Here is a 22,770-nt window from a genome sequence, read left to right on the forward strand (position 1 = left end):
GCGCATCAGAAAGGAGATAGATTCGTTCACCATATGATAAAGCATATTTAACAGTGCACTCCTTGTTTGTAACAGTTAACCATTTACCTGGGTCTATAATAGTCTAAACCTACCTCAAGTTATTCAGAACTTCCTGTTGTGTTAGTGTGAATCGTACCCTTTATCCATCCAGTAGTGCAAAACCATAATATTTCCTCTCTACAATTTCCCTTTTAACATTTCGGAATGAGTGCAAATACAATCCTAAATGGAAGCAAGCAGGCTAGATAGTTTTGATATGTAGTACGAGAGGGAAACAGAGCTATATAGTGACACTGAAGGGTATTCTACTCTAGAAAGTGGATATTCCATTTGTAACAGTTAACAGATTCTCTTCTGTACCCCGTCTCAGCAGATCTGGAGAGATCCATGCTAGACGTGGAATTTCTCTTCATTAAAACTTAGTACCAGATTGACATCTGACTGAACACTGTTATGCAAGGCTTTGTTAGCAATATTAAATTAATTATATTTCTCCAATTTGGTGAATCTCAAAAGTTGAGTCTTGTATAGTGTTCAACCCCAAGTGAGAACTTCACAAATCACAGACAGTAGTTTGAGATCAGGATCAGGAAGTAGTGTTAAATATCTAGTCCCTTTTAGACAGAGCATGTAACAGTAACAACATCATCAGCTTTCCCTAAATCCTTGTATTTATATAAATAAACGCATGAGGTTAATTTTAAGAATATGAGGTATCAAACAGATCGTATGCTTTCAAACCCAGATTAAGCCTTAATGACAACAAACTCCAGGCATTCCTCTAGATAAGCATAATCTGGTTCCTGGAAACAATACCTTAGCATATTTTTCCCTGCACCCTTAAGTATGCAAAAATTATACAATGTTTAACATAATACAATAGAAAGTCCAGGAAGCGCAGGTCCACCTGAGCAGGGTGAGACACCAGGAGAGGGCACAGCAGGTTAAAAACTAGGCAGCTGCAGTTGTAGTAGTGTTGCCGAGTCCAGATGAGAGCAGAAATCGGTGGTGCCTACACATCCTGGCTTAAAGATTACATGAGGTTAGATGGTCTGGTAGCCCGCATGACTTCTGTTCCTGCCAATAAGGTAGGCCAGGATCACTATAAGCACAAGAACAGCCAAGGCAGCACCCACAATAATGGGAATCAACATGTCGTCCTCATCTAGCTCACACTCCTCAGCTAGAACAGAGACAGAGCGAGAGGAGAGAGGGGGGCAAAAAAAAATTTAAACAAGTTTAGGAAAACACTATTTAATCACATCAGTATTCCAAGATCTATAGTATTATCACAGATTTTTTTTTTGTTGAGAAAATCATCAGTTCTAGTTAACTTTAAAAACCCTTGAGACTACTGTTCTAAATGGATGAGCGACTCAGTAACCTTATGAGTAACCTTATGTGGACATTCAGAAGTTCTTGGGTTTATCAACTTCACGTTGTTCTGACAACTAAGAATTTGATGCTGCCGATTAATCTTAATGTGTTAAACCCAGAATATTCTTTGAAGAATTAAAGGACAAAACTGACAAAAGGTAAAAAAAGAGAAAGAAATACCTGCTCCAAAATCTCCATTGACACCGAAAGGCTGCACTTGAAGCTGGAAGGTGTTGAGAGAGAAATTCGGTGTAATGCTCAAGGTCTTCTCCTTCTGACACATATAAGAGTGGCCCAGGGTTCCCACCATGTAGTTCAGACTGGTGTTCCTGAAAACAATGTGCTCTAGGCAAAACAAACAAACAAAAAAGGAATTTGGATAGAACACAATGCACCATCGGGTGCTGCGATCCATATAATAATAATATAATAAAGTAATTAAATCATAAAAAACGTTTATTTGCTCTCCCAACGTTACCTATTACGCACGACATTTCAAGTTTTGTCACATTTCACTCATATAAATTAATATTTCTGTAAGTGTTGTGATAGATTTTTAGTTCCTGGATAGTCAGGGAGTCATAAAATAATTTAAATAATCATAAAATACAAATTCATGCATACTTTAGTATAGAATAACGTGCAACAGAAGCGACTTTTTAAATTATTATTATTTAATTTTTTAATATTTAATATTTAAATAGTTATAAATAGTTAATATTTTGACAAGAATAAACAAGTTAGTTATTGCCTAAATTGTATGTTCCCTGTGGTTAAGCTGTACTTAAAGAATGATGAGATTTGGTGAAAACATAGAGCTATAGAGTAGCTGCACATAATCTAAATAAATTATGTAAAGAGCAATGGAATGAGGATACATGTGATTTAGAACGCTCCTAAATGTCACATTACAGAGACAATTTACAAGGAGGCTAAAGATTTTAGGACCCAGAATGCCATCACAGAATTGTGATACCTGACCTTTTACCCTTTTATGTTGCTTGCAATGCTGTATTTAGAGAGCCTGGTAAAATTGTTTTATGAAATTAATCTAACACTGGCAGTAGTTATGAGGGAGACTGGAGCTAGTGGTCAATCTTTTCACTCCAGTGAATATTTCTCAAGTTAGATTCATTTTGTAATATCAGTATCTGTATAGACACGTGATAGAGACTTGAAACATTTTAAAGCTATTGAACATTTCCAACTATGTTACCCATGAAAAAAGATACAGTTCATAGAATCATGTGGAATGTTGGCACTCTATATGAAGTAAGTTGTCACAGCGGAATCTGCCTTTAAAAAAGCTTATTAGACATTTTCAGCTACACTGAAACAGTAAAACATTGTTTTTAAATAAATAAAAACAAAATCAGCAACAAAAAAGGTAAAGTACCACAAATATTGTAATTAATAAATTTAATAAATTAATTAATTGATTAATTAATTCTGTAGATCTGACATTTATGAAATGAGAAAGGTGTTGTCAGCGCTGCCCTGACGATTTGATCAGTTAGCCTTCAGATATAGTGTAGCAACTTAAAGGCTACACATGACATTTCTCACTAGTGAGGTAATAACAGCTGAAAACAATGTGCTCTAGGCAAAACAAACAAACAAAAAAGGAATTTGCTCAGCTTTTCACAGAACTAAAAACTAAAACTATTAAACATGGAATATTTAATACTGACTTACTAGTCATATCAGGCAATGCAGCTGACAACTCCAACACACTAAGATGATACTTGTTTGAAGTGGAATTCTGAAAAATTTTATGTTTTGATGACACCAACAAGGTCTGGATAATTTAAGAGGGCATTAGGGGAAATAATAGGAAGAGATTCGAAACTTACCAAAGAGAAGCTGAAAGTCAGAGTAATGTTGTCCTCAGTGAGTATGAGAGTTGCACTGTCTGGATCGCAGGATCCAGAGAATTTAACCAGGTTTGGATGCAGGTTCAAGACCTCCTGGACAGTCTGAAAAGCAAGGTATGTTTATATTTAGATTACTTTTACAAATGAGGACTAAACCTTCATTATTCTGAATTCCTTAGTCATAAAATGGTCATACAAATCCCTTTATCCCAGCAAATCCCTTTATTTACATAATCCAAAGAAAGCTCTAGGCAAAACAAACAAACAAAAAAGGAATTTGCTCAGCTTTTCACAGAACTAAAAACTAAAACTATTAAACATGGAATATTTAATACTGACTTACTAGTCATATCAGGCAATGCAGCTGACAACTCCAACCCACTAAGATGATACTTGTTTGAAGTGGAATTCTGAAAAATTTTATGTTTTGATGACACCAACAAGGTCTGGATAATTTAAGAGGGCATTAGGGGAAATAATAGGAAGAGATTCGAAACTTACCAAAGAGAAGCTGAAAGTCAGAGTAATGTTGTCCTCAGTGAGTATGAGAGTTGCACTGTCTGGATCGCAGGATCCAGAGAATTTAACCAGGTTTGGATGCAGGTTCAAGACCTCCTGGACAGTCTGAAAAGCAAGGTATGTTTATATTTAGATTACTTTTACAAATGAGGACTAAACCTTCATTATTCTGAATTCCTTAGTCATAAAATGGTCATACAAATCCCTTTATCCCAGCAAATCCCTTTATTTACATAATCCAAAGAATCTTAATAATGGCAAAATAAATGGTATTTATCAAAGAAATTAAGCATACAGGTCCTTTTTCTATGTGTCATCTCTGGTGCATAAAAATGGAAAATTAAATTGTCATTTATAATCAATTTGTTTGCTTACCCACTGAACAGAAAAGGAGATATTAAGCAGAATATTTCAAGCTACTCTTGTCCAATGAAAGTGAAAGTTATATGTGCAAGTACCTTGCCACTAGAGCTCGAAATAAAGCTAATTTTGAGCTGCAGTCCCATCCGTGCCAAGAGACAGACAGCATCAGTAGCATTGGTGACATTGTAACTGCCTCGCTCAGGGGGTCCCGGGGTTGCAGGAGAAGCTGGAGGAGAGCTGGTTTCAGGGGTGACCACAGTGGGTGGAACATCAGCGGTCAAAGTCTGATGTATAGTGAGAGCTGCAATGGTAATGTCACTATTTTAAAAGGCTCTAGATGAGTTGTAGAACTGATTAGGAAGGTGGACTAAGTACGTTTTTGCTACACTATGCTTATTCATTCCAATAGCATAATTAATTTTAGATTTTATACTGACACCTGTCGACATGGATGCATTGTATTTGTTTGCTAAATGCTGCTGCTTCACCAAACCAGTTTATTTATTATTTTTTTTATTATCATCATAATTATTAGATGAAGCAAACTGTATGACAGACTGTTCAGGCAATATGGTGGCGACCCGTCACGTGAACACAGTACAGTTTCTTTTTTTATTTATACTGAGCCTCACTTGTACATAATCATCTAATTTCTTAATTTTATAAACGTTTTTTTAGCCTCCATTACAAGCTTTAAAATGACAAAAGAGGCGTTGGATGAGTTGCGGAAGAAATTAATCCTACTCACAATAGCGATTTAAATACAAAAACCGGACGAATCCCTTTAAATATATCATCTGATCGATGTCTTGAGGTGTGGTAACTCACTGTTGGGGGGAACGCATTACAAGTAATGCGAGTTACGTACTCAGATTACTTTTTTTCAAGTAACTAGTAAAGTAACGCATTACTTTTTAATTTACAAGAAAATATCTGAGTTACAAAAAAGTAACGCCAGTTACTTTGTTTTCCCATTTATTTACTGACAAGTCTCATGTCCCCATATTGGGAGAAATCGGGAGTACAGAGGCGTTGTGCGCGCTGTGTGAACATGATGTTACTGTAGTTAGTTCTATAGATGAAATGTGAATGTGCATTAATTCATCCCACTCGCAAAAAAAAAACAGATTTAGTATTCATCAAAATGAATTAAAACTCAGAATATGACAAACCTGCAATAATTAAATATGTTAAATAACACAAATGTATCTAATCCCATTTTATTAACTAATGTCTTTGCTGCTGACCTTTGATGATCCAGTTCAACCATATACTAATAAGCAAAAATGACTTTAGATAAACTAACAATTGTGCTTCATTGTTTTTTTTTATTGCTGAAGAGTGTTGAACCTTCTTCTCCTGTGTTCTAGTGTACAGACCTGAATTTACTTCAGCCTGAAGTTACTTCCTTCAGCCTGAGGTTTATTCATTACACTTTTTGTTGTGAAAGGGCTTTTACATTTGCTATAAATAGAACTTCTAATATTAAAAACAATCAAGCCCTGCTCATATTTAAAAAGTAACGCAAAAGTAACATAACGCATTACCTTCCATAAAAAGTAACTAAGTAACGTAATTAGTTACTTTGTTAGGAAGTAACGCAATATTGTAATGCATTACTTTTAAAAGTAACTTTCCCCAACACAGGTGGTAACCCTAGTATAAGCGGAATAATTTACTCTGGGCCATTGAATTATTAGAAAAATAATGCACACCCGAGGTGTAATGGCCACAACGCAATTTATTTTCTAATAATTCAACGGCCGTCGTCAATTATTCCTTACATATACAGTCGTTTGTGCGGAGAGTGGAAGCTGAAGCACGCTTTGCAGGACATGGAGGCGCCAGCGCGATCACTTGAATTTTTTTCTTAAGAGTGGACACTTAACATACGCCGTCATTTTTGCTCATAAAGGTAAGAGTAATGCATCATTTGGAATTGTAAAGGGTCTACTTTTATTTGTGTGCACTCACAAACAATATCAACAAAAGTATGTGCTTTTGTAAAATCCCTTTAAATATATCATCTGATCGATGTCTTGAGGTGTGGTAACTCAGTGTTGGGGGTAACGCATTACAAGTAATGCGAGTTACGTACTCAGATTACTTTTTTTCAAGTAACTAGTAAAGTAACGCATTACTTTTTAATTTACAAGAAAATATCTGAGTTACAAAAAAGTAACGCCAGTTACTTTGTTTTCCCATTTATTTACTGACAAGTCTCATGTCCCCATATTGGGAGAAATCGGGAGTACAGAGGCGTTGTGCGCGCTGTGTGAACATGATGTTACTGTAGTTAGTTCTATAGATGAAATGTGAATGTGCATTAATTCATCCCACTCGCAAAAAAAAAACAGAATTTTTTTTTAAATATGCGTGTTCACCATTAAAAAAAGTATAAGCTGGTAACGTTAGTCGAAAAAAAAAAGGTTTTACAAGTCATATCTGTAAATAAGCACAAATATTTCCCTCCAAATGAGAAATAACGTTACTCAGCTTTTCTTACACAGCAGCCATGTTTAGGCCATGGTTTTGCATGAATAAACATTATTTAAAAAAGACATAGGAAAGCAACATTAAATGATAAACACAAATTAAAATCGGGAGTACAGAGGCGTTGTGCGCGCTGTGTGAACATGATGTTACTGTAGTTAGTTCTATAGATGAAATGTGAATGTGCATTAATTCATCCCACTCGCAAAAAAAAAACAGATTTAGTATTCATCAAAATGAATTAAAACTCAGAATATGACAAACCTGCAATAATTAAATATGTTAAATAACACAAATGTATCTAATCCCATTTTATTAACTAATGTCTTTGCTGCTGACCTTTGATGATCCAGTTCAACCATATACTAATAAGCAAAAATGACTTTAGATAAACTAACAATTGTGCTTCATTGTTTTTTTTTATTGCTGAAGAGTGTTGAACCTTCTTCTCCTGTGTTCTAGTGTACAGACCTGAATTTACTTCAGCCTGAAGTTACTTCCTTCAGCCTGAGGTTTATTCATTACACTTTTTGTTGTGAAAGGGCTTTTACATTTGCTATAAATAGAACTTCTAATATTAAAAACAATCAAGCCCTGCTCATATTTAAAAAGTAACGCAAAAGTAACATAACGCATTACCTTCCATAAAAAGTAACTAAGTAACGTAATTAGTTACTTTGTTAGGAAGTAACGCAATATTGTAATGCATTACTTTTAAAAGTAACTTTCCCCAACACAGGTGGTAACCCTAGTATAAGCGGAATAATTTACTCTGGGCCATTGAATTATTAGAAAAATAATGCACACCCGAGGTGTAATGGCCACAACGCAATTTATTTTCTAATAATTCAACGGCCGAACGGCCGTCTTCCTTACATATACAGTCGTTTGTGCGGAGAGTGGAAGCTGAAGCACGCTTTGCAGGACATGGAGGCGCCGAGGCGCCAACTTGAATTTTTTTCTTAAGAGTGGACACTTAACATACGCCGTCATTTTTGCTCATAAAGGTAAGAGTAATGCATCATTTGGAATTGTAAAGGGTCTACTTTTATTTGTGTGCACTCACAAACAATATCAACAAAAGTATGTGCTTTTGTAAAATAATTAAGGAAAACAAACAGAATGCGCTTTCTGTCGTCTTGGTCTTGAGCAGGAGCGCTTCACAATGATGAACCGACACTCAGCGAATACTTGCCTCCTCACAGACATGATAAATATTTCTAATAGAATGCTTTAAATACTTTGGAATGAAAGAATTCAAATAGAAAACAAAAACTCTTTCATTATGTAGGCTAATCCGTAAAGATGTATTTCTCTCTAAAGGCGCGCCTCCTGAGGAGATGGAGAGTCAGGATCGTCAACTTCATCTTGTGACACTGACTCAGAAAATACTAGTTCATTAATAAATAATTCAAATATCTCCTTATATTACCTTCTGTGCCAAGATTGTGTTTGCATGCAGTATACAAATAGCCTACAGCGGGATTTTAGTACCATGTTGAAAAATAAGATTAATGTCATAATATTTTAAGAATAAAGTCAAAATTATGATAATAAAATCAGGTTATAGGCCTACTGCTTGAAGTTAATGTGAGAATTCCACCTATACCCCGCCAAAAATTTTTTATATTAATAAAAATAAATGAAATAAAAAGTTTGTGGCATCCAACCTGTTAGTCTTCACATTTAACATATAAACAGCAATAAAAGGCAGGCTTATTGACGTTTTTTTTAAACTCTAATTAATCGAGTTCATGAAACAGTCTTTTGTATTAAATTGTTCTGATTTTTTCAACATGCATTCAAATATTTATTCAGGTTTATTTCGTGCTGCAAATATCGAAAATATCATTGATTAACATGCTGCTTGAACTGAGACGAATATAGTCATCTCACTACTTCCATAAAAAGTAACTAAGTAACGTAATTAGTTACTTTGTTAGGAAGTAACGCAATATTGTAATGCATTACTTTTAAAAGTAACTTTCCCCAACACAGGTGGTAACCCTAGTATAAGCGGAATAATTTACTCTGGGCCATTGAATTATTAGAAAAATAATGCACACCCGAGGTGTAATGGCCACAACGCAATTTATTTTCTAATAATTCAACGGCCGTCGTCAATTATTCCTTACATATACAGTCGTTTGTGCGGAGAGTGGAAGCTGAAGCACGCTTTGCAGGACATGGAGGCGCCAGCGCGATCACTTGAATTTTTTTCTTAAGAGTGGACACTTAACATACGCCGTCATTTTTGCTCATAAAGGTAAGAGTAATGCATCATTTGGAATTGTAAAGGGTCTACTTTTATTTGTGTGCACTCACAAACAATATCAACAAAAGTATGTGCTTTTGTAAAATAATTAAGGAAAACAAACAGAATGCGCTTTCTGTCGTCTTGGTCTTGAGCAGGAGCGCTTCACAATGATGAACCGACACTCAGCGAATACTTGCCTCCTCACAGACATGATAAATATATCTAATAGAATGCTTTAAATACTTTGAAATGAAATAATTCAAATAGAAAACAAAAACTCTTTCATTATGTAGGCTAATCCGTAAAGATGTATTTCTCTCTAAAGGCGCGCCTCCTGAGGAGATGGAGAGTCAGGATCGTCAACTTCATCTTGTGACACTGACTCAGAAAATACTAGTTCATTAATAAATAATTCAAATATCTCCTTATATTACCTTCTGTGCCAAGATTGTGTTTGCATGCAGTATACAAATAGCCTACAGCGGGATTTTAGTACCATGTTGAAAAATAAGATTAATGTCATAATATTTTAAGAATAAAGTCAAAATTATGATAATAAAATCAGGTTATAGGCCTACTGCTTGAAGTTAATGTGAGAATTCCACCTATACCCCGCCAAAAATTTTTTATATTAATAAAAATAAATGAAATAAAAAGTTTGTGGCATCCAACCTGTTAGTCTTCACATTTAACATATAAACAGCAATAAAAGGCAGGCTTATTGACGTTTTTTTTAAACTCTAATTAATCGAGTTCATGAAACTGTCTTTTGTATTAAATTGTTCTGATTTTTTCAACATGCATTCAAATATTTATTCAGGTTTATTTCGTGCTGCAAATATCGAAAATATCATTGATTAACATGCTGCTTGAACTGAGACGAATATAGTCATCTCACTACAAATTTAGAAGCGTAAAAACACATTTATTGTTTGTAGTGTTTTATTATAAATTTGTCAGAAGGCTGACACTTTGTGTTTTAATATAAGGAACAAAGCACAAAGCTTATTGCGATTATTGGGTGGCTTGCGTGCTACAAATGATGAATGGACTTGAAAACGTTAAATATTATTTCCAAGCATTTATACCGTAAATAAAACAGCTTGTGAATACACGTAACGTTAATCACTTCAGAAAAATCAACAATAAGTTAACCGAGTTGGAGCCAATAACGTTTGGGGGGGGCCTATACTAATTTTTTTTGCATATGGGCCTGGTGCTGACTTGCTACGCCACTGGTTCTAAGAATGTTTTGCTAATGTTCTCAATAAGTTATGAAAACATTATTTCTGAATTTTCTTTGAACGTTCAAAACATCCAACTTTTCTTCTTGGTTATGCAAACATTAAAGGAACATTAGATCATTCTGCAAACATTATAGGAACGCTACTTTTGAATGGTCTCTAAACAAGTTCTGAAACAAGTTGTAACATTTATAAAAGTTTAGACATCCAACAACAACAAAAAAGTTTTTGTGCTAAAATTTTGAGAACATTATCAAAGACCATATAACTTCAAACGAACATACTTTTAATGTTACTGTAAGAAAGTTTGTTCATAACTTGCCAAAGGAACCTTGCCAAAATGTTAGCCAAAGATATTTTTTCTTTATTCTAATTTAAAATTGTACTAGTGTACATGTGTATAAAAACACACCAGTGGCAAATGCAAAACAGCAGGGGGCACAACATGCACAAACTAGCTTGTGAACTGCAAGTTGCAATGTATATTTAATAAAAAAAAAGAAAAAACACTTTGATTAATTGAAATAAGAATTACAGATGGAAGTTTATGATTTCTGTTCTGAAGATGTTGCCTGATTTTATTTGATTTTTTCCTTAACTGTTAGAATATTTCTATTGTGTATGATTTCCTGCCGGGGAAAACAAGTTTGATTCAGATCTGTTATGAAGACATCAACCCAATGCTGTTAAAATGGAAAAATCAAACTCCGCAGACAGTGGCTGTTAAGTAACCTGCAATACTGACGAAAGACACATAACTGTTAGCTTGAAGATGGTCTAAAAATATACAGGAAATGCTGGTGAGACTTTTTTGAGATGAGAGGACAAGAGACTCTTTGGTGGAGGCAGTGGTTGTCATTCACTAGAACAGAAAACTCAGGGCTAGGGCCACTTCCTGTTTGGTAAAAGACATATGAAATGACACAGTAGAAGCAATCAAAACAGAAAGGCTAAAAACTGTTGCACATCACTTACAGGCCAAGCAACAGTAAGGTGCGGAATCCACAGAAACTTCATCATTTCAAGGAATGTAATGGAAATGAGCAGGACAATCACTCTACTGTTCTTGGCCTCACATGTGTCCTTCACAGGTAAAATTATTTCTCTTGCTCTCTACATACTTATTGCATAGGGTGTCATACATCTACATACATCTAGCACATTCAGCACAGCGTTTTGATGGTTTACTATATAGGTTATGAAATCTGTATTCGTCGCTGTCAGGAGCAAATGTTTAGAAATTGAATATAACTTTTTTGTGTTTTTTCCTGTAAAAAAATATTGAGGTCAAACATCAGGACATCGTCATGTGGTCATTTTAGTTTCCTTGTACAACTAGCAAGTCTTGTAGCATAAAATGTAACATCTAAGACTTTTAAGTGACAACTGTGCAATACATTATTGAGTTTGCAACATAATATCTGAAAAAATGATGCAGAAGGTGATTATATATTCAGTAGTATATATACTTAGGTAATTGAAAGAGTTGATTAACGCTTTCTATCTGTTCAATACAAATGCTCAAAGCAAACTTTTTTTTTTCTAGAAAAATAGTATTAGTTAGAGAAATGAATGTTTGTGAATAAAGTAATATTTTAGAAACATACCATTTGTACAAATACACAAAAGGTTTGTGCTGCAAATTAATAACAAAACATGCCAAAAAGACAACAAACTAATTTTCGATCCCTATTAAATATGTGTGTTTGCTGCCACACTGTAAGTGGAAGAATTTAGGTACAAGTTTGAGGCAAAATAGATAACTGATGGCATAGCCCCTTTACATACGTACAACCATTTTAGCCCAAATCCAAATATTCATCTACTAGATATTTCTTGCATTTGGAACGAACTGCAAAATATACAATGTATACGATAATGCTTACTTAGTGAATTTCAGCTGTTTATTTGTGTTGTGCAAATTAACAAGCCATGGTGCAAATAGTGGTATTTGGAAGATTTTCATATATACATTTACGTCATTTCAAGTCACATTCGTAGAAAATGCATTTAGACTCACAATCAAGACACAGTCTTCATGAAACATCAAGTAATCTCAAATACTATCCATAGATTTATTTTGATTGTTCAGTTAAATAAGAGAGTCCACGGCATATTGAGCAGTCTGATTAAATGTTCCATACATGTGTGCACTGTTTTTATTTATTTATTTGAAAAGGGACAGTGTACTATTTTTAATAAATGTTTCCATTCAGTGCATCGTACCGGATTGAGCCAAAGTCTAATTTTCAACCGCAGTCCCTTGGCAGGTTGTCACTAAACCACCTTTAAAAAATGACACAAAATAAATGCTACACAATACATTAAGACACCTTCTGTAATATTTACACTAAAATGCATATAATCTATATTTCAGCTTTGTTGGATTTGCCTTAGAATTTCAGTAACTTTTAACTGGTCTCTGTGGTTTGTTTTTAAAGTTGTAAAGCCAGTTTGCATTCTACACATTTAATCCAATAAATGCAAGCAGATCATTTGTGTGCTGCTTTTGGGATGCCCCTGTTTAAACTCAAATTTTAATATGTTTTACAAGAATTTCTAACGAGAAAGAAAACATCAGAGAAAGTCTTTGTTTATGAATCAGTGACTCTAGAACTAAAGAAAATGGTATTAACATCCCATAGACATTTAGGCATATACAATTTTTCAAATGTTTTCCAACTTACTGTAGGTGCCTTAAAACTAAATTAACATCTTAATGTAATCTAAATACAGAGGTGTTTTTCTTTTTTTATTTGTATGGTGGTTTAGGTACTAGTGGTGCTTCTCATAAACAGTTTTTTTCAGATTTTTCATTCTCTTATGTATTCTTTCTTGTTTTCTTGCTTTTTGACATTACAAAACCAACTAAGCAGAGAAAGGAAGAAAAGAAGACAAACATTACAAAACATCCATAAATAACAAGAACACGCCATCAAATTCGAAACACCATATTTTAGTTCAGTACTTTACGAAAGTCTTTTAAAAATGTGTGTTCTATTTGCAGAGGCCTTGTCTGCGAGTGACCCAACGTATTGCTATGTTTTAGATGTTTTCCTGCTGCTGTATTCTATCCTTTTTACTGCTCTCTACTTCAGAGAGAAGGTAAGTTGAGCCCTAGCATGCACCGTTTGTTCCAAGTGAAGAAATTGACCTCACGGTTTTAACCGCTAACCTGTGTTCTGCCTTGTATGGCTTAGTTTACAAGGGAAGGGCCTGTTCCTCCAGATCCTGCGTCACCGGGCCGTAACCCCAATGAGCCTGTCTATACAGTGAGTTCTCATTAATAAATATCTCCCAAACAGAGGTTCATGTTCAAGGTTCAAATATACTTCCTACTATGATAATACTATGTAATTCCTACTATGAAGTGCATTTTCATCTCCCTCCCCACAATTAAGTAAACATTGGTTGGAGTTTTAAACAGTTTCACTACTTTGGTTTGAACTTCATTTTGGTTTGTTGCCATATTTGTGATGTGCATGGTTGTAATGCACTTCGGAAAATAAAAACTGGCCATTTATGAAGTCCCTTCTTTTTTCCTTACTATAATCAAAAACGTTATATAGTAGTGCTATTATTTTCGCCACCTGAACAACTCAAATGGTCTTTTGGCAACCCTAGAACAGCTAAAATCTTTAAATAGGCCTTTCAAAAAAACAAACAAAAAAAAACACTAACATTGTTGTGATATATTTGTAATGTGTAAAGACATAATAAAGTGATAGCTAAATAGGCAGTGTTAATACGTTCTAGTTTACTATTGGTTGCATATGGTTACAACGCCATAGGCCTATCTGTTAACCGTACAAATATGTACCCTAACTCATTTTTAATCTAACATTTTATGGTTACTGAACAGGTTGAAAAAACTCTAATTAAATATTAATACGGGTTTAACCCTTAATTAAGCATATTTATTTTTAATCGTTACAAAATTCAAAAGTACTGCCCATGACCCAAATAATACTAAGGCAACGTGCGTGCTGTATTTTTTAGGACTTGGATCTGCCTCAGATGAGTTCCGATTATCAGCAACTGGATAGACCGGTGAGGTTATTTTATGTTTGAATTTATTGTAAATATATTTACATTAGCCACAAAGCCAGATAGAGCATAGCAGTACATTAACTGCACATTAATGGTATCTAGTGTGTTGTACACTTTACTTCCTGCCTTGCTCTCCAATCTTGTTTGTAATCAATGATACAATGATAAAGGTTAAATTGCAGTTCTGAAAGAAAAAAAAAAGGCACTTTTAGATGTCTACCAATATCTACATGTTTCAGATTAGAAGACGAGAGCCAGAGACACATTATCAGGTCAGTAACACTTGCTTGCAAAAAAGGATGTGAGTAACATAAAATGAACCAGATGTTTCTTACCTTGGTAAATTAGTGCGACATCTTTAATAGCTGCTGCCCTCCTGTGGTTGTTTACAGTTGAGCACTTACATTTAGTAATCGCTCTGCAATGGTGGTTGGTGTTATTTACTTTGGTTTGTGTATTTTCCAGGAACTGAGAGCACATACAAGTGATGAATACCAGGAAATAAAAACTAAGGGGAAAAAAGTAAGTGTATCAAGGCAACGAATATGAGAGGAGTGTGTGGGTTGTGGGGTTAGGAAGTGTTTTTGATGAGGTTTACCCAGTGGTGTGATGCATAATATACTTACTGTGCTCTGTTGGCAAATCAATATAAATATTAATTTTCTATTTCTGTCTGCAGCCTCGCAAAGGCAAGAGCAAATCTGATGAGGTAGTGTACCAATTCATTTTAAACACTTGGTTTGATATGTACCTCAGTGGCATTCATATATTTTTAAACATAAAAATACCTTTTTATGACCACCTGGTATATAACATTTATCTACAAATATGTTCATACAATCATCTTTTTAGCAAGTTACTATTCCCAAACGTATCCTCTTAATTGTCTTATAAGTGTTCTAGGTAATCACATGGTAGGTTTAGTTTTGTAAAAAGGAAAAAAAGTCAAAATTCATCAGTTCAAGTCATTTGTTTATTCCTTTAAAGGGTCGAACAGGGAGAAACAGGGATGCAGCTGAGGCTGTGGAGATGGAAACTTTTCCCACTGCAACATTACACAATTAGCACAAGCCCAGGAGCAACTTGTATCTGCCAACTAACAGACGAATTGTGTATCTTTGTTGGATGCATTTATATGTATTGTTTTTTGTATTTGTTACTTTGACTAACCTGTATTTTGTAGTCTTGCATACACTACCATTCAATGGTTTGGTGTCAGTAAGATTTTTTTAATTAATACTACTATTTAGCAAGGATGCATGAATTTGATCAAGTGTCAGTAAAGACGTGTTTATAATGTTAAAAACATCTTTTCAAATAAATGCTGTTCTTTTGAACTTTCTATTCAAAGAATCCAGAAAACAAATTACCATGGTTTTCATAAAAATATTAAGCAGCACAACTGCTTCCAACATCATAAAAAAAAAATTTTGAGCACCAAATCAACATGTTAGAATAAATTCTGAAGGATCATGTGACACTGAATTCTGGAGTAATGACTGTTGAAAATTCAGCTTTGCCATAACGACTAAACAATATTTTAATATATATTAAAATAGAAAAGTTATTTTAAAATTGTATCATTGTTGTTCAGTAGTATGGTTTTGATGTATTCTAATTAATTAAATGCATCTTTGGTGAGCATAAGAGACTTTTCAAAAACATAAAAAAATCTTGCAGACCCCACATTTTTGAACAGTAGTGCGTGCTATGCATGTATAGATGCATTTTTTAAATATATGATATTGAACGTTAATGCAAGGCAAGAACAGATCATTTTTGATCAATTTTATAAGACAATTTAAGTACAAAACCTCTGTCTGGAGAGGTAGTACGGTTATTTTCTACATAAAATTGCATATTTTGTGTGTACTACTGTAAAGTATAAGGTTAAAAATAAACAAATTAATATCAGCTCCATAAATTCATCAACATGATCCAAAATATGACAAATATTAAAAGACCAAAGACATGTTAGAATATTAAAACACTTGGAAAATGGTTTAATGATGTTTACAACAAAAGAGAACTGTACAGTTACAGTAAAAGATTATCTTTATATATATATAAAAAACAAACAAAATACAGCAGACAAATGCATCAAATCTAGCATGTATCCTGATTCACATACTTATATTCTACACAATCATTCAGTTCTAAGCTACAGTGATGTAGCCGTTTAGCGTTCAGTCTTGGGTGTATGTTCGCTTGATAACAGGCCAGGAATGGCACTAGACTTCAGGTCTGTAGTGATACTCAGAATCACACCAATCATCACTATTACAACAGTGAGCTACAGCGTTCTGAAGGGAGATCTAGAAGTACAATCTACAGTATGTGACCAGGTGAGAATGGAACACATTCCTTGAGCTTCAGCCGTAGGAAACATGGAAATGAGAGTATAGAGAGGGATTTCTTTTGAAATCAGTGACCAAAGTATTATGTACAGTCTTTTTTTATCTTAACCTTTTTATTGTTTGTTTTAAAAACAATAAGTTGGGCAGTGAAACTGATATCACATACACTGACATCCAAAAACATACAAAAATACTATTTCTTTCACCTACAGTAAGACAGTTTTGCAGTTAAATTCCATGCTGTTACAGAAAAAGAGCAACAGATCCAACGAACAAGAAAATTAAAAACGACAAACTTTTTTTCCCCCCATAAGCATCTCAGAAAAATACCAAAATATACATCTAAGCTTTGGAATTACTGAGGTTAGGACTACTGTCAGAGCTGGGTTCTGTTTCTTAATACACAAGCTGCAGGGTTTGGGAAGGAAGAGGAAAAAGAACAGAGTAATCTTTGGTATCTGCATTTGTAAAACATTACATATTTGGATATTTTTGCTTTGGGATAGAGCTTATAGTTGCTTTCGACTCTCCACTCGGCGTAAAAGTATTAAGATCCATCTCAAAAGGGCCGTGTTGCACAGACGCTGCCCTTGCAGGATGGAGGACAACGATGCATAGTTGCACAGCGGATCAAACCAATTGAAATCATGACAGTGGAAACAGCAAAGCTAGATAAAAGACATCGACAGAACATCAAAACCACGGGACGACGGCACCTAAAAGACGACTATGGAGAGACGTTGCATGTTTTCTGTAGACAATCATAGAAACAGTGTTGCCTTGCTGCAGTCACAGAGTGGAACTCCAGAGGACAGTTTATCCTGAGCAGGTTGCAGTGAGCCCAGGACATCCTTCAGCGTGTATTAAAAAACATCACCCAGCCCATGAGGGGTTACTTTAAGTCCTTTCCAGAAGCCGGCAGAGCCATTTCGCTTCCTCTTTCTACTAAACCCCACCCACTTGGCCACATGAGTGACCAATGATCTAAAACCACAAGCTAATGGTTGAGGCAGGGCACTAGAAGAGAGAGTTCAGTCCATACAATCACTTTGAAAGTCTTTGGTTACCACTGAGAAGGTGAGGAACAAGCAGACCGCAAACCCAAAAGAATGAATGGTCAAACCCTGCAACAAATAAGGGTTGGGGGTTCATAAAGACGACGATTGTCAAATCATAAAAAAAGCTTTGGTATAAAATTTATGAGGAGCTATGGTGTGAACTTAAATTTGTATCAAAAGCAAAATATAAATAAGTGGGATGGGTTTTTAATATGCATGAGCTTGTGTGGTCCTCTGGGTATCCATCCGGTTCCTCACTCCAAACTTTAAACAGACATCTGCAGGCTTCTGTTCTGGGACAGATCTTTTTTTTATTATTATTATTTCATCTTTTGAAGTAGATTAAAGCAAGTTTTGAGTTATAAATGAGGTATACAACAGCTCCTTTACTCAGACCAGCTCTCAGGTGCATGACCTCTTCTGTAACGATCCTATTTTGTCACTAGACTGACACTAGACAGCGGCAAACCCCGCTACAATCGAGAAACTATCCAATCACAAGTCAAAGCATCCACACACGCCAAAATCAAGTGCCAAAAAGGATCTGCAACAACTTCAAATGTACAAAGCTTCTGCCAGGTTCAACATCCTTTGATAAATCACATCCGAAACATCTCATGAGCACAGGTTCAAAAAGATATCATTTACAGCCAAGTGGTCAATTGCATCAAATGATGCATGATGCTTCCTTTTTTCTTATCAGTTTCCTGTATTTCCTACCAATGAGTCTCACTTTTAAGATATTATGTCAGACAGAACCTCTCTAAAGTATTATCATTTGAAGTAAATGCACCACTAGCGCCCCCTACATATCAGCTGGAGTTGAGTTATTAGTAAAGCTTTTAAAAGGTATCCAACCGGCTTGAGTTTTACCTACAAAATAGGTAGCAACACTTCCAAAATATCACAAAACACAAATAAAACTCACAGCGTTATTTTCATGGTTGATATGCACCATAAGAGTTTTGACATTGGCGCATGCTTGGTTGCATCCTCTTTCACATGCACGAACGCACACAAATTCACAACCGAAACAAAATCATCTCTCACGTCAACATATAATTTGCTACAATGTGTCAAACTCTGAAATAATAGTAAGGCATAAATGATAAATGCATGTTTTTGTTAAACTAAGAAAGCCAGTGATGTTGCTCCCTCATGATATACAAAAAAAGTAATTAAATTCAAATGATTGTTAAAATGCAACATGGCAAATGAAATTCATTAAAAGCAACAACAAAAAAAAAAAAATATTTAAGAATAGTAAGAATAGTTTGGTGCCATCAAGTCTGTTACATCAATGAAAGCTGGGGGCTTTGCTTCAGGAGCACCATCACAAGCCCCTCCCACTCAAACAAACCACATTTAAATGTGGGCAGGGCACACAACAGCCACTCCCACATCACAAGGGTGTGGTTGCTATTTTTGGTCTTGATTTTTTTCTTTTCTTTTTTTTTTTTTAGCATAGCTATAATATAAATGAAGTGATTTTTTTTTTCTTTTTCTTTTAGTGAATAAGCATGACAAAAACACTACATTCAAACTAGATATTAGTTCAAATATAAAATATGAGCATCTTACATAAGTGAATATATATAGAATTTAGAAAAGAAGTTCTCTAATCTTGGAGTAATTCCTCAGATAAATATATCAGTAACTCCCCACAGTCCTGGCGACCACCGGGTCATGACACTAATGCGCAAAACAACACACAAATCTACACGTCCAGAGAGGCTACGTTGAAATTTCCGGACAGAACCAGCGGATTGAGCAGCAACAAGACCCAGCCGCAAAGACAAAGGCTTTTTCTTTTTTTACTTTGGCAAGTAGGATAACAAAATATTCATTACAAGTTAACCTGGACATAACCTTTAAGTAGTAGTAGTAGTAGTACTTGAAATAGCAGTAGTAGACTTATGTGACATTATTATTACAGATTTTCCTGTTATACTTTTTAGTTTTGTTTTACATGTTGGTCATGTTAAAATGGACTGTAAGAAACAGCTTTTGTACATTCTGGAGTTGACTACTGGTGTCTTTTGCTTAAAGTGAACCTTCCATGTAAGTGCTGCTGAGGTATTTCAAATCATATTAACAATAAAATACAAATAGCATCGCTAACAAACAGTCGTAACAAAAATTGACAGACAGGGCCATAGTAACAAAAGACGAAAGGGACAATAAGGAGAGACTCTGACCTCTTTGTCACAGAATTTAAAATGTGAGAGTGTTAAAAGAAATGCTACGGACGAAACTGTACTGTAATTCTCCCAGAATGCCTGCCTGCATCATTCATTAAAAACAACAAGAAAAAGCAAATCTAGACAATGTGCCAATGCAATACTAAAAATATTGATATATGAAGCCATTTCAGAGCCATCTGCACTTCCACAGGTTCTTCTGGATTTAAATTAAGAGTTTGGTGGACTCTTGAAATTTCTATTGCTATTCATTCAATGAAACGCAGCATCGGTGTTGAGTCCTATGATATTACATCAAAAAACAAAGACTCACCAAGAAGGTGAGGAAACCATGAAATGAAGGACAGACTCCCAAAATCTCAACAGCACTTAAACACAAGGCCCTTAAGATTCTCTTTGGCTCGTTAAATGCTTGGATATCGAGAGCTAAAGCAAGTTAGAGCTGCGCTAGAGAAGCTATATTTCTTCATAAAGCTGAACACGATTTGTTGGACAATGCAAGTCAAAAGAGTAGGGTTTAAAAGATGTGTAATAGATGGTAAAGTTTGTCAGTAGTGAAAGTGTGGTCAGCATTGCACTGGCCCACACAGGCACAGCAGCTAGTGAGAAATCGACTTTGGTTCAAGCTTTACATCATGGCTGCATTACATTGGTAGGGAAAAACAAAACAGACCATCCAGCTAAAACCCCTATTTAAAGTTCTCTCACCCATTTATAACAGATATTCCAGGCCCACTACTGTCCTCCATGGTATAGCCTACACATTGGGCTGAAGGGACAAGGGGCTCTGTAAAATTCTGAGATGTCCCTGATTTCAGATTACGGAGGACTGAATCTGGCACCTTGTAACTACAAAGAAGGGAAAATGTTCAAAAAGCTTGTCAGGTAAGAACACACTTGCATTACTTTTATGTTTACAATTTTTAATTATCTGAACAGAATGGGAAGACAACTCTCCCATATGTCTCACTCAAAGTCCTCATCATTGATCAGCAGAAGGGACAATCCCAAACCTCAAACTGGTCCTATGCTGTAGCATCACGTCTTGCTCTCGCCTCAGATCTATTTGGTTAAATTCACTGACACTACAAAATTGAGGAGGGACGGCCATCTCAAAAAAAAAAAAAAAGAACTCTGTTTTCGTCTTTGGAAAAGATAAAAATATTGCATTATATTTCCTGTGGTCTACCGAGAGCCTTCGCTCATAAATATTTAGGCTTAAACTATGCTACAGTAGCAATATACAGCAACAGGTATAACAAAGATTTTTGGTATATCTTGAAATAGAGGCAATACAAAGACCTCCGAAATAAAGACCTCTTAAAGCGTGACAGAAGTTCTGCTAAAAACTGACCAGACTGCAGTTCTCAAATCCAGTTTTTTGGTACAGGTACTGTGCACAAGTAGAAAATCAACCACCTCAACTTTATCTTGCTTGACCTTCACCTTCACCATCAGGTGGTGATACCATAAGTACATCCCATGTTAGGAAGACCTTGAGGAGGTTTACCTTACGTGGTTACACTGTCCTGATGCTAACGTAAGACTTGCAAGCTCTCTCCTTGACGAATCATCTCATAATTCGTTAAAGCTTTTAGTATTAAGTGAGCCCATTAACTGGGTGAGGACTCAGACCCAGACTAGTCTTCTGCTACAGAGTAAACTACAAAATGATATGAAAACAGTATCTGAAAGTGTTTCACTAGAAAGAAAGAAAGGCCTGTCGAACGATTCATTAAAAGCAATGAAACCGCATCACAGCCGCTTATTACTCCATTTAAAGCCTTGTAACCACAAGTTAGTAAGATACTGGACATAAAGCTAACCCACTGTTTGACAAAAATAAGTCATGTACATCTAAAAGGAAACGTTCCAGGGAGCAGGAACGTCTGTAAAGCAGGATCTCCAGTGAAAAGAGATTAGATCATAGACAGAAGAATGAGGAGGTTACTGTCAGCAGTAAGTAGGTATCATTCAACACAGAGTAAACAAAGTTTTTTGGTTAAAAGCATTTCAGAAATACCTCTGAAGAAGAGGTCTGATGTGAAAATGGGAGAAAAGAGCGAGTTCACTGAAACAAATGTGTCTTTGAGTCACACAGAGACTTGGCACAATGTCCAGGGTTTTTGCTCTCCTGATGCAAGCTCTGTGGAGACGCCAACATTCTCTTAAGGTTGATTTGGTTGAAGTCAACCCATCAATGAGGTCCAAACATCACAGATTAAGTTGTAAAAGATATGTGAAAAGTTAGGACATACAATAACGTTAAAACAACGTGAAATCCTATGTAGTAGGTTTGTTTTTGGTGGTAGCAAGAGACTAAAGAAAAACTTAGAAAGAGGAAAGGGGTCTAGGAGAGGAGAGGAGTGGGTAAAGCTTTTACTGGGCCTTAGAGGCCGTGGTGATGGTGGAGGCAGGCATAGTTGCCGTGGTAACAGCGCTCTGGTGGGCATCGGCGGTGATGTGCAGGTTGAGGGCTCCGGTGGCACCTGCGGCCCCTCCTGCAGACACTAGGCTGACCGGGTTACTGGCAAGCAGTGACAAGTTCTGAGGGTTAAAAAAGAACGGTGCTGTCACAAGGTTCGGGGTACTGCCAGCGCTGGTGTTGGCAAACAGCAGGTTCCCGCTCCCATCCAGAGATGTAATGGGCAGAGTGCCACTAGATGCCAGAGCTAAAGAGACATAAAACAACATTTTAACTCCAGGTGTTCAAAATATTTAAACATAGAGCAGTGGTCTATACAAATCTAATTTATACTAATCATTGAAAATAAAATAATATAATAAATATTGTTAGAATTAAGAACAATTTTATTTGTTTTGTTTTTGTGTTTTATGTGTTTGTGTTCTTTTTATATTATTATTATTTAGGGCTGTATATATATATATATATATATATATATATATATATATATAAACACACAAGAAAATAATGTACACAGAAACTTATATTTTG

At 35.4% G+C, this 22,770-nt stretch overlaps 3 protein-coding genes and 1 long non-coding RNA gene across 11 annotated transcripts in view; 1 reads left to right on the forward strand and 3 right to left on the reverse strand.

The window, feature by feature from the left end:
- Positions 1 to 223: 223 nt before the first annotated feature.
- On the reverse strand, positions 224 to 6,055 carry lamp1b (lysosomal associated membrane protein 1b). Its single transcript, XM_016286452.1, has 6 exons — positions 6,048 to 6,055; positions 4,250 to 4,472; positions 3,774 to 3,896; positions 3,616 to 3,682; positions 1,579 to 1,743; positions 224 to 1,204 (listed from the first exon to the last, which is right to left on the reverse strand). Exons 1-6 carry the CDS (start codon positions 6,053 to 6,055, stop codon positions 1,065 to 1,067), a joined length of 726 nt encoding a protein of 241 aa, XP_016141938.1. The 3' UTR covers positions 224 to 1,064.
- Positions 2,982 to 3,493, reverse strand: LOC107595827 (uncharacterized). The gene is made up of 3 exons (XR_001610306.1): positions 3,252 to 3,493; positions 3,094 to 3,160; positions 2,982 to 2,997 (listed from the first exon to the last, which is right to left on the reverse strand). It is a non-coding gene; the product is annotated as an uncharacterized lncRNA (long non-coding RNA).
- Positions 6,056 to 11,122: 5,067 nt separating the features above from the next.
- LOC107595825 (T-cell surface glycoprotein CD3 zeta chain-like) lies at positions 11,123 to 15,540 on the forward strand. Its single transcript, XM_016286390.1, has 8 exons — positions 11,123 to 11,239; positions 13,156 to 13,253; positions 13,349 to 13,420; positions 14,148 to 14,198; positions 14,438 to 14,470; positions 14,664 to 14,720; positions 14,878 to 14,907; positions 15,186 to 15,540. Exons 1-8 carry the CDS (start codon positions 11,182 to 11,184, stop codon positions 15,261 to 15,263), a joined length of 477 nt encoding a protein of 158 aa, XP_016141876.1. The 5' UTR covers positions 11,123 to 11,181; the 3' UTR covers positions 15,264 to 15,540.
- Positions 15,541 to 17,940: 2,400 nt separating this feature from the next.
- The window catches only part of LOC107595807 (POU domain, class 2, transcription factor 1-like), a 22,884-nt gene continuing 18,054 nt past the window's right edge, over positions 17,941 to 22,770 (reverse strand). For all 8 annotated transcript variants that reach the window (XM_016286347.1, XM_016286346.1, XM_016286348.1 and 5 more), the window contains one exon: positions 17,941 to 22,486. In XM_016286347.1, coding sequence (XP_016141833.1) covers positions 22,194 to 22,486 — 293 coding nt within the window. In that variant the 3' untranslated portion in view covers positions 17,941 to 22,193. The remainder of the gene's footprint in view (positions 22,487 to 22,770) is intronic.

The sequence above is a fragment of the Sinocyclocheilus grahami genome, unplaced genomic scaffold (genome assembly GCF_001515645.1).
Source record: "Sinocyclocheilus grahami isolate Dianchi unplaced genomic scaffold, SAMN03320097.WGS_v1.1 scaffold209.1, whole genome shotgun sequence".
Taxonomy (NCBI): Eukaryota; Metazoa; Chordata; class Actinopteri; order Cypriniformes; family Cyprinidae; genus Sinocyclocheilus; species Sinocyclocheilus grahami.